The sequence below is a fragment of the Crocuta crocuta genome, unplaced genomic scaffold, assembly GCF_008692635.1.
Source record: "Crocuta crocuta isolate KB4526 unplaced genomic scaffold, BGI_CrCroc_1.0 scaffold118, whole genome shotgun sequence".
NCBI classification, from domain to species: Eukaryota; Metazoa; Chordata; class Mammalia; order Carnivora; family Hyaenidae; genus Crocuta; species Crocuta crocuta.
This window is the reverse complement of record NW_027551558.1, coordinates 14255964-14269028: the sequence shown is the minus strand read 5'-3', so window position 1 is coordinate 14269028 and position 13065 is coordinate 14255964. Positions and strand designations below refer to the sequence as shown.

Here is a 13065-nt window from a genome sequence, read left to right as displayed (position 1 = left end):
ACACCACACAAACCTATATAAAACAACAAAAAAAAAAAAAAAAACATAAAAAAATAAAAAGGCAAATAGAAACGCTAGAAATGAAAAATATGCAGAAGTCCTTTTCAGACTTATCTGCAGAATGATCACAACAAAGGTAAGACTAGACCTATAAAAAGAAATTATCCAAACTGAAACAAAGAGAGAAAAGAGTATGAACTGGGGCAAAGTAACCAAGAGGTGAGAATGAGGAAATGGTCTAATATATTTTTACTTGGAGTCCCAGAAGTGGGAAGTGAGCCACAGGAAATATTTAGAGATAATGAGCCAAACTTTTCTAAATTTAATAAATGACAGATCTGATAATGACAATAACCAATAAAAATCACAGATCCAAGAACCTTTGAAAAACCAAAGCAGGATGAAAATAAAGAAAAATACATCTAGGTGCATCAGAGTCAAACTGTTGAAAAAGTAGAGATATAAAGAAAAAAGTCTTAAAGACAGACAGAAAAACAAAAAGAAAAAAGAAATATTACAAAGGAACAAAGATAAGAATGGCAGCAGACTTCTCATCAGAAACTATACACACCAGAAGACAGGACAGTAACATCTTTAGGGCACTTAAAGAAAAACAAAAACAAAAACAAAAACAAAAACAAAAACAAAAAACAAAAAACCTGTTAACCTAGAATACCCACCTTCCACAAAAATTTTTTTTATAAATTCATTGCTATAAGATTTGAACTATAAGAAATGTTAAGGATTAGTCAACTTCTCTGTCAAAGGCTAATGGTAATATGATTTGAAGGTAGACTGTGACAAATTAAAGATATACACATATATATATTCCTTTAATTTCCCCATCTTTTAAGGTCTCTATGTTAATTCTCCCCCACCTGCCCAAATAAAGCAATGTTCATAAACACTGACCTTGCCATGGCTTCTTTCCACTTTCTGAAAACATTTATTCAGGGACAGATTATGTCGAACAGAATTCTTCCAGCCTGTTGGTGCAGTGGCAAAATATGGGAAGCGGTCCAAAATCCAGCTATAAATTTCTTTGACAGGCAAACATTTATTTGGAGAGTGTTCAATAGCCATGTAAATGAGAAGACTAAAGGAATATGGGGGCTTTGAAGTTGCTGATTTTTTTTCTGGGTTTGGATAGCAAGATGGTCCTAAGGATGGCACATCGTCTCCCTCTATGTCATACAATGGATTAACAATTGGAAGACCTTCACTTCCAAAGCTGAAGTTTGTTAGAAGATTAGTACTTTCATGAAGCCAGTTCAAGTTTGTGAGTTCATCATCTGCTGACTCACTGTCCACTAGAGTGGCCTTAGGCCTGGCAGCATCAACAGCTTCAGGCAAGCTTCCCATTTTGTAAATTTGGCTTAATCCTGCAACCTTTTCAGCTCCTGGAGTTTCAGCTCTCTTTTCTGGAGTCATTCCAATTACTGGACCCATTTACTCTTATAGTTCTGTAATAAAGGAAACAACTGTCAATCAATATAATACTTAAGAGTTTTAGGCTCATGGAAAAAGAAAATACATATTTCAATATTACTAAAATCAGAAACTTTGCAATTATCCCACATAATATTTAAGCACAACATTTGTGTAACAAAGACATTAAGGATTAAAATACAAGGAACAGAACTTATTTCATGCTATTAGAAATGACTGTAAATAAAATATTGTATTAAAACACCGTATGTATGAGTGACATTAAGAAAGTTAAATAATTTTGAATACTTACTAAAGTCCCTAGCCTACAGCTATAGCCTAATGCTAATGCTTATTATTATAAAAAAATGAGCCGACTTTCTTTGAATTGTAAGACTTTATAATCTATGCATTTTAAGAATATATGATCTATTATAATAGTGATACATATGGCTCAATACAGAAAATAACCAAATTTAAAACATTGCTTATACAATAATTCCAAATAAATCCTTTCCTCAATCTGAAATATTTACTATAAAGAGCTAAAGAATTTCTAATATTTTTATAGTATAGCATACTTAAAAGATAACATTTCTTATTTACTAAATTCATTATCAGCAAATTATATTTACTATTAATTTATTATTTCTTCTATACATTCCAATATTTTTAACTGAATTTGGTATCATCTTGTCAAGTACTGACACTGAAAGGCTGACATTCTTGAAGTAAAATTTGAATTATAACTGTATTTTCAAGGAGAAGAAAAAAAGATATTTCTAAACTACCCTTTTTTTATTTCTATATTCTCAAATGTCTTTTGTTTTGCTTTTGAAACATAACTTCAATACAAAAAACTTATTATGGGAGAATAACTGACCAAAGAGAAAAGTGATAGAACTAATGTGCTATTTAATTCATTTTCAATGGTTCATAAAGGTACCCTACTTATGAATTCAGTGAAAAACCTTCTATGTCTTCCAATTCTATCTACTTATACTTATATAACTGAAATAAGAGAGGTACCTCCAGAGTTTTATTTTACTTAGAACAATGCTGGCAGGTACACCAAGAATTAAGAAAGACAGTTGATTTTACAATAACAGTCCTATCTGGATTCTAGTAGCTACTATTAGATGTAGTCTCAAAGCACTTAATTATCAACAGCAACAGCTAATATTCTGGGGGACACTGTGCTAAACACCACAAACTATATCTCAATTAACCATCAATTAAACTTCTCTATAAAGTAGGCACTATTATTAACCCAATTTTATAAATGAGGAAAATGATTCAGATTAAGCATCCTGTTTTAGCTTACCTGATTAGTAAATGGAAACAACAGAATTTAAACCAGACAGGTTGACTTCAGAACCAAAACTCTGATTACTACATTATCCTGGTAACAATGCATACACATAACCTGTGAATATCAATGACCGAATCCTATCCATTTTAAATCCCATTATTGTTCTCCTCATACCCAGTTCTTATCTTTCTTGCTTATACCTATATCTATAACTTGACATACCAAGAAAATTTTAAAATGAAAAGATCAAATTGTAACAAATATGGTTTCTATTTCAATCAATTATGTAAGCCACACAGTCATCAACATAACACACATCTGTGCATACATGCACACACTATATTTCAGAGATGACATCCTGTCCTATGTAGCTGACCAAGTTATTCACTTTACCACCTAAGTCTCTCTACCCATAGAGAATTTCAAAAATGTGATGAAGGAGAATTCACTGGTTGAAGAATGTCTTGCTTCCTTTAAAAAAAAAAAAAAAAAGACTCTCAGCACTCAATGTTCAAAAAAAGGAATGACTAATTTCCAATGTTCTAACTTTTACCTTTCACCTATATCTCCGTTTATCTCCACTTACATATAGAAATCAGAGAGTACCACGTATCAGTAGCTAACATATATAGATACTATGCTGTGGGCTTTATAATCTCTACTTACTCTGCACTGCTACTCATTTCTGTGTATGGCCTTTCAGCTATGAATCCCATAATGTGTATTTTTTTTTTTTTACTTTTGTATTCCCAATGAATCTTAACAAAACGTTGAGCAAGAACAGGCATTCAAATTATAATTATTTCAAACTGAAATGAACTTATAGTCAACATATATGTTTACTCTGTACCTGCCTTTAAGAATTAATTTATTTTAGAAGAAAATCCTTAATGCTAGAAAACATCCTAATTGGTAACAATCAGAAAACTGAAACCATTCAGGACACCATCCACTTAGAATACTAAATCCATCATAAAAACAGGCAAAGGATCTTTTCTCACAAATCAAATATATAAATAGCAAACATATTGGAAAATATATAATTTCACTAATAAAGAAATGCAAAGCAATTGATAACATGTATAATAACATTTAGCACAGTACTTGGCATGCAGTAAGCACAAATATTAGTGATAACAATATCTACTTTTGCCCAAATTAGCAATGGTTTAAAAAAATATTTAATACATGATTTGGGGCAAGGACCTAGTGCCATTTTAGAATGCTAATAGGCAATATTGTACCAAGAATCATTAAAAATGATCTTTGACCCAATAATTCATACATCAATAGAACAGAATTGAGAGCCCAGCAATAAACCCACACATATATAGTCAATTAATCTAAGAAAAAGGAGACAAGAACATACAATGAGGAAAAGAACAGCCTCTTCGATAAATGCTGCTGGGAAAACTGGACAGTTACAAGCAAAAGAATGAAACTGGACCACTTTCTTAAACCATTCACAAAAATAAGCTCAAAATGGGTTAAAAACTTAAATGTTAAGACCTGAAACCAGAAAACTAAAACAAAAACAGTCAGTAACCTCTTGGATATCAACTACAGTAAGATTTTTCTGGATCTGTCTCCTCAAGCAAGGGAAATAGAAGCAAAAACAAACAATTGGTATTATATACACCTAGAAAGCTTTTGCACAGTAAAGGAAACCATAAACAAGATGAAAAGGCAACTCATTGGAAGGGAGAAAATCTTTGCAAGTGATATATACCTTAAGGGGTTAAATATCCAAAAAAATATAAAGAACCCTTACAATTAAACACCAAAAAAAAAAACAACAAAAACAAAACACCACAAACAAACACAAATAATCCAATTAAAAATGGGCAGATGACCTGAACATTTTCCCAAAGACAATCAGATAGACAACAGACACATGAAAAAACGTCCATTACTAACCATGAGGAAAATGCAAATCAGAACCGGACTGAGAGGGGCATCTGGGTGGCTCAGTTGGTTAAGCATCAGACTTCAGATCAGGTCATGAACTCAGAGTTGGTGAGTTCAAGAACAACATCAGGCTCTCTGCTGTCGTCAGCAAAGAGCCTGTTTCGGGTCCTCTGTCTCCCTCTCTCTCTGCCCCTCCCCCTGCTTGTGCACTCTTTTTCTCTCTCTCTCAGAAACAAAAAAATAGAGAACCAGAATGAGGTATATTTTATACCAGCTAGAATGGCTAGTATCAGCAAGATAAGAAATAACAAGTATTGGTGAGGACATGGAGAAAAGGGAACTCTCATGCACTACTGGTAAGATATAAATTGGTACAGCCACTGTGGAAAATAGTAGGGAGGTTTCTCGAAAAATTAAAAATAGAAGTACCATACAATGGATAAATAAATAAGATATGGTACTTGTATGCAACTGAATATTACTCAGCCATAAAAAGGAATGAAATCTTGCTGTTCGTGACAACACGAATGGACCTAGAGGGTATTATGCTAAGTGAAATAAGCTAGACAGAGAAAGACAAATACCATATGATTTTACTTACATGTGAAATCTAAAAAACAAAACAAACAAACATCAATAAAGAGAGAAGCAGACTCACAAATATGAAGAACTGGTGGTACTAAAAGGAAGAATATGGGAGGGATGGGTAAAATGTGTAAAAGGGATGAAAAAATACAAACTTCCAATTATAAAATAAATAAGTCACAAGGATGAAAAGTACAGCACTGGGAATATAATACAGTCAATAACACTGAAATATACTTATTGTGATGAGCATTTTGTAATGTATGTAATTCTGAATCACTATGTTGTATACTTGAAACTAGCTTAATATTATATGTCAACTATACTTCAAATAAAAAAGTCATATTCTTTGACCTAATAATTCCACTTATGAGTCACTTCAGTGAAATAATCCTCCATAGGAAAAAAAGATTCTCTCCCTCTCCTCCTCTATTACACACACACACACATTATTGAAGAACTGTTAAAGATAATAAGAACTTACACATTTTATTATAGAGAAATAGCTAAATGAAATACATCTATTCAATCTAAAATTTAGTCATTAAAAATGATTTTCTTGAAGACTATGAAGTAAACAAAAAACTTATTAAAAACATGAAAAAGTAAAAATACATAAAAAACTAATAGTGGCTTATATTGTTAACTCGATAATTTTTTTCCTTTTTCCAGTTTTCCTTTAATGTGTTTATTATTTTATATTAAAAAAATTAAAATACACTCAAGGGGGAAAAGGTTGTGCTAGATTTGTTTTAGTTACAATATTTCCACTTCACAAAAAATCAAATCACAAAAAGGTCATGGACATATCAAAGGCCTCAAGTCAAAAACAGAAGCCACTTCTTAAATTCAATACAGCCTATTCTATTGCCAAGCTTTTCTGTAAAACAAATTAGCTCACTAGTAAATAGGGAAAAGATTTTAGTACAATGTGAAAATCACGTTAGCTTGTGATTTTTACCAGCCTATGATTTTGCAATACTAAGAAATAACAGCTGAACCCAAAATAGGCTAACATAGTGGAAAGCTGCAAGCTGCTGAAAATGCAGTATTGTACACAATTCTCATTCAACCCATGTTCTTCCTCCTAGCACAGTTCGGCCACATGCATTTTCTTAGAAGTGTTAATGAGCTCTTCTCTCCAAATTTTTATGCATTTTACCCTGGCCTCCATAACCCTGTAGCTTCCACTCTTCCTTGCGTGCCTTTCCATCAGGCTATTTTCATCTTTTTTTCTTTTTAATCCTAACTTGTAGTGTTTCTTTTTTGTAGTAAGTTTAATATATCTTTAAAAGTATTCTAATATACTTATTAAGATTTGTTTTTGTTAGTTTTCTGGTTATAAAGCTTCATACTTTTAGGTGAGTTGACCCATCAGGTGGCACAATATATTAGTGTTTTCACAAATACATAATACATAATATTACAACAGAAAGACCTATATATTTCACACCAAAATTTTTCTAAAAAGCTTTTAGTTTTGTTTGGATAATTCTAGTTCTATGAGAAAGTGCTTCTTAAAATGAACTGAAACCATTCAGTAACAGGTCATTAATAATGAGCATGGAAGTTTGCTTTATAAAGTAGAACAAGTAAAGAAATACAAGGAAATCTGGGCTAGTGATGTAACATTTCCTTTCATTAATCTTTTAAAAACAATACTTCAACAAACCATACATAATTGTTAAACATAATAAATGTCACTCAAAATAAGTACTTAGGGTCAAAAGGCTATGATGTGGGGTTTGAAAAATGTACTCTAATTTCTCAGGAGTGAAGTAGCATAACCAAAGTAATGAATACATCCGCTAATAAACCAATTCCTAAAAGACACTGCTACCAAAAAAGTAGGTAAATGTACAAGAAAATTTTGCCAATTACACATTTGTATTAAGACTCCAAATCTTCTATGTTTCAGGAAAAAATTGCATATCTTTAGAGAAGAATTAAAAGTGGAGAGTTCAAACAAGCCCAGAACAATCACTCTGCAACCTCTGCCTCAAGGTTCACTGTATATGGCCATGGCAGGATCTTGAGAAGAGAGCTCAGGATTAAAATGTATAATTTTTTCACACTGTACAATTCATGCATTTTTCAAAGATAACTAATAGAGACCTGTATAGTTCCATGTTATGTTCAATATTACAGTGCTATTCTACTCTGGGACAAGTAAAATAAAACTCCATGCTGGAATTCTTGGATCATTTCCCAAAAGGTTAGGGGAGATCATTTTTGTTTAGATGAGTATGAACAATGGTCTAGAGGAAAGGCTTGACAGAGCTTAAAGGGAAACTAAGGTACAGAATTTTCAGTATTACCCTGGTATTAGGGGTATTATATTGATAGCTCTTTTGCCCAAAATAACTAAGAAATCTCCTAAATACAAAATGTTGGTTATTACCACATAGCTTTTTTGGACATTTGTCCATGTTTTTAATTGACCATATCAAAGAGTTGGCAAACAAAAACATTTTTTCTTCATAGTTTTACCATGTTAGCATCCCTAAATATTATTTAGCCCTCTGTATTTTTTAAATGTCATATAAAACTTAATTGTACTGAAACTTGTCCCTCTCCCCACCAAATTCATTAACGTTATTGCAGCAGTAATTTATTTTTACAGATGACTTGTATTCTACTTTATCAATAACCAAAATTTATTATACTCGAGGACAATTATTTATGTTTGAGGCTATTACAAGTAGCATTGTTATGGATATCCTTGTTTACATCTCCTGGATACAACTGCCAAGAACTTTTCTGGGGTACACAACTAAATGCAGAATATACTGAGTAGAATTATTGGGTCACAGAGTAGTCTTCTCTTCAACTCTAGCTGGTCATGACAAATTGCTACCAGGAACATAGGTGTACTCTGTTTGCTCCATATACCCATCAAAATTTTTGGCCAACCTGATGACATCTATGAAATTTCACCTCCTTGTGTTTTAAATTGCATTTCCCAGATTAGTAATGGGAGTAGAATATGCAGGTATTCCTCACTTTTCAAAGTTTTTATTATACCACTTTGCTTCTACAAAAGACCTACATTAGTACCTGTCAAAGAGGATTTTCCCTTTTAGGAAAAGGCAAAAAGTGAAAATAGCATTCAGTGTTTGTTCTGAAGTGTGCATTAGAGAGATGGCCCACACCTCGAGCAGGGAGAGTGGCACTGCCAAGCTCCTTCCCCAGGGGAATCATACCTAGCACTTCAGCATCAAGCTGCCATAGCTTTGAACCGTACCTGTGGGCTTCTGTGCTCTCTGAATTTATTTTGTGCAGTGATTCCAATGGCAGACTGGTTCTCCCAACAGGAAGGATAAATTGTGTCTTTGGCAATATGTGTCCTAAGGTATCCAAAAAGCCTATGAGAGGTTATTTTTGGGGTGTGGGAATGTTCAAAATTTCTTCCATATATATTAATGGTAATTGCTTCTTCATTCCACATCATTTTGGCTTCCTTTCTTAGAAATGCTGTACTTGTAGGTAACAAGAGAAACCTACCTGTATATAAGAAACCTATGAATTGTCTAAGTCATTTATACTGTTTGAATACTATATGTGATGTAAATATCTTTCCTTAGTAGATGGTTTGTCTTTTTAGTCTATTTATTAGTTGCCTATGAATAATATGGCAGAGTTAACCCTTTCCTTTATGGTTACTGTAGTTTCTCATTTAAGAATTCCTTCCCTACATTAAATTCATGTAAGTTTTATCCTATATTGTCTTCTAAAAGTTTTACAGTTTTTGCCTTTTATATTTAAGTCTTCAATTCACCCAAAATGCATATCTGTTTTTTATTCAATTTCACCTTATACATAGGGCTCCACAATTTTTCCAAGTACCTTTATTAAACATTTTATCCTGGGGCCCCTGGGTGGCTCTGTCAGTTGGGCGTCCACCTTTGGCTCAGGTCACATCTCACGGTCTGTGGGTTCGAGCCCTGCATCAGGCTCTGTGCTGGCAGCTCAGAGCCTGGAGCCTGCTTCGGAATCTGCATCTCCCTCTCTCTTTGCCCCTCCTCCACTTAGACTATGTCTCTCTCTCTCTCCAAAGTAAATAAACATTAAAAAAAAATTTTTTTTTTTAAAGGTATCCTTCCTGTTGGGAGAACCAATCTGCCATTGGAATCACTGAACATTCTTACTGGGTATGACGAGAAGAAAAGGTCTTACGTGGGCCATTTCTCAGGGTTTGTGTTTGCTACAAGCAAACTTGAGGGATGACCTAAATTCTCCCAGACAAAAAGCAGTTCAAATTCTACTAACTTTTTTTCTTTCATTCATGAGCTTTTTAGAAGAATGTTTCTTAACTGCCATATGATTTTTTCTCTTACTGATTTCTAACCAAAATGGTCCTTAGGATACTAATCTTTTAAAATTTACTGAAACTTGTTTGGCCCAGTATGTGGTTGATTTTCATGATTCGGCTGAGGTTTCCAGTGACTGGATAAAAGAGATGTCCACTGGATTAAGCTTGTTAAAATCTTCTATATTTGCACCAATTAGGGTGGGGAGGAATGCTGCTTTCTTTATCAAATACTAAGGCAGATATATTACAATATCCCATTATACTGGTGAAGTTAGTCCATTTTTCCTGGTAGTTCTGTTAATTTTGCTTTTTTTGTGGTTACATTTATTTAGCTGCATACACATTTAAAGCTTCTATTATTCCTGGAAAAATGAAAATATTTACCATTTCACATCAATTATTTTTCTTTAGTAATTCTATTAGTTTTAACATCTATTTTAAATGATATGCCAGCTTTCTTTCCACTAATATTTACCTTGTATATCTTTTTCCATCATTTTACTTTCAACATTTTTTCCTTTTGTTTCCTTGTAATTTATTTTAAACCCCATAGAGCTATACATTTTAAATATAAGGTGTAGATATATTTATATTTACTTCTAAGACCTTATTTAGTGTTCTCTGTTTCTCTCTCTCTCATTTGCCTTTTTAATTTTTTTCCTGGTTCTGCTTTTTACCATCTATTAGTTTAGAAGTTCTATATTTATTTCTATTACTAAATTGTTACCTTAAAATATTTACCACGCATACTTATCAAAATCCAAAGTCACCTTTAATCTTCTTGTAATAAAAAGAACTTTTGAATACTAGCTTCAATTGCCTCCTCCCTCGTTTATAAAATAACTGGTATTTAGTAAGTAACTAAAATAACTGGTACTTTAGTTCTAGCTTTTATCATTTATAGTCAATAATACTAATAAATAATATCACTTATAATTTTTATTAATTTACCTATATACTTAACACTCTGATTATTTCTTCTTGAATCTCATACTTGCTATGACCATTTTCCTTTTATGTAAAGAGTGGTCTACTTTTGAACTTTCAGATTTTATTTACCTGAATATGTCTTTATTTTGTCCTTGTTTATGAAAGATATTTTTCCTAGCTAAAGAATTCCAGGTCAGGTCATAATTGTTAGATTTATTTAAACTGAGTATATCATTTCATGGCCTTCTACTTCCATTATTGTTATTGAAACTGGATATTCCTTAAGGTGCTCTGTTTTCTCTTAAAAAATTCTGGATTTCTTCGGATGTAAATCTTTCATTGTATCAATTTTTCCTCAATGGGATCTCCTTACTTTGATCTATCTTTTGAATCTTAATTTCAATTACTATATATTTTTATTTCTAGAACCAGTGATTCTTTACAAAATGCTTGCTCTTTTCCTCATTTTAACCTGTCATTGAACATATTAAATATACTAATTTTATATTTTGCATCTGATAATTCCAAGCTGTGAACTACTGACAAGTCTGATTCTGCTGATTCTCTTATAATATTATGCTTTGTTTCCTTACATGGTTTGTAAATTTTTATTAAAAGCCATTCATTTTCATTAGAACTTCATCAAAAGCAACTCTCTGATGTTGATGATTTGTGTTGCTTCTGTCTGATTCCTGGGAGTAGTAACAATCCAGAATCATTTTAAATTCTTAGCTTGAGGTTTAGCATGAATTCAGGCTGCAAACCTGCGTGATAGCTAGTTACCAAATTTTCAGTAGAGATATTATTTTTCCTGTTAGCATCAACACTCTACAAAATAATCTTCTTTGTCATCTCTAAGAATATGAAGGGAAAGAATCCCTAGAGCTAGCATTTTGGAGCTCTACAGTAATGGGGAAGACTATTTCCTGCTAGGTGTTTTAACTTGGCAAGTTGGGGCTTTGCTTCCTGATCCCTGAGCTCCACAAGGCTAAGAAAACAGAAACTCATTTGATTTGGTAAATACTCTCAAGGCAACAGCCACTTCACCACTCAGGTTACCTCACTAGGTTTCCAATTAGTGCTTAGTCTAAAAATTCTTTACTTTTGTGCCAGAGCACTGATGCATTTTAGCCAGCATTTTAAGTTGTTGTCAGTAGAAAGACTGGTCCAAGTACTTAGTTTGCCATGCTACTGGAAACATGTTTATATTAGTTCCTGATGGCGATATCACTAACCTACATTATCCTGTATCTTAAGAGCACTGTTTTAAGTTCCTTGTGCCTCAACACACTTGAGGAATCTGACTCACTCCTATATCAATAAAAGTTGCTCATTATGATAGTGATCCCCTACTGGAAGTAGGTAGAAGACATTTCCCCAGAGGTGGAAATGTTATAAAAAATTGTGCATATATATATATATAGAGAGAGAGAGAGAGAGGATTAAAAAGATAACCCATATATAAAAAGGANACCCTCTTTTAAAAACATTATATATAATTATATAAATATAAAAATTATATATAATTATATAATTTTTAAAAATATATAATTATATATAATGTTTTAAAAAGATGGTGGTTCTTCTCATCCCTTTTAAAAATCATATTTATTTTTATCATTTTAAAAAATGTTTCATTTATTTCTGAGAGAGAGAGAGAGAGAGAAGCGTGAGTAGGGGAGGTCAGAGAGACAGGGAGACATAGAATCCGAAACAGGCTCCAGGCTCTGAGCTAGCTGTCAGCACAGGGCCTGACGCAGGGCTCAAACCCACAAATCATGAGATCATGACAGAAGCCGAAGACGGATGCTTAACCGACAACTACCCAGGCGCCCCAAAATCATATTCTTTAAGACAGGATGGAGTGCCTAGGTAGCTCAGTTGGTTGAGCATCCAACTCTTGATTCTGGCTCGGGTCATGATTCCATGGTTGGGGGATTGAGCCCCATGTTGTCCTCTGTGCTGAGTGTGGAGCCTGCTTGGGATTCTCTCTCGCTCCTCCTCTCTCCCCTAGTCACACACATACTTTCTCTCTAAACAAATAAGAATAAATAAAGACGAGAAAGATATCTTAATTATGATTCAGGTTCATCATTATAAACAGACTTGGTAAAGAATATTTATAGGGCTGCTCAAGTATTTAGGACCATTTGCCACTTTATCAGTGTTTCTCAAATCAAGGTATCCCATGGATATATTCTGGGGGCCAAAAGTTTTGCAAATTTTCATTCAGTGCTTTTATGTCAGAGTATAAAAATGTACTTTAACCATTTTCAAAGGGAAAATAAAAGACTTATTTAAAAAACTACTTCAGGAACTGAAGTTAGTGATTCTTAAATTGGGATCTATAATTTTTTTTAAGGGATCCATGTATTATTTAAGTTGAAAAATACTGTTAACACTAAAAGGCTTCACCTTGCTATGCTCGAGTTACTGGATTAATCTTCTTAGTTCTAAATCTTCGTTCTCATTTGTACCACACTCACTGTACCTGATTGATTCCTTATCTAAAATCCTTGAGGGCAGATATATTTGAGAATTCAGAATATTCTGTTGTTTTAGAAAGGAACTACAATGCAAAATGACATGT

At 33.0% G+C, this 13065-nt stretch overlaps 1 protein-coding gene across 3 annotated transcripts in view; it reads right to left on the bottom strand.

Moving 5' to 3' along the window:
* The window catches only part of FOXN2 (forkhead box N2), a 79557-nt gene that overhangs the window by 27986 nt on the left and 38506 nt on the right, over positions 1-13065 (bottom strand). For all 3 annotated transcript variants that reach the window (XM_077749155.1, XM_077749154.1, XM_077749156.1), the window contains exon 2: positions 913-1463. In XM_077749155.1, coding sequence (XP_077605281.1) covers positions 913-1449 — 537 coding nt within the window. In that variant the 5' untranslated portion in view covers positions 1450-1463. The remainder of the gene's footprint in view (positions 1-912; positions 1464-13065) is intronic.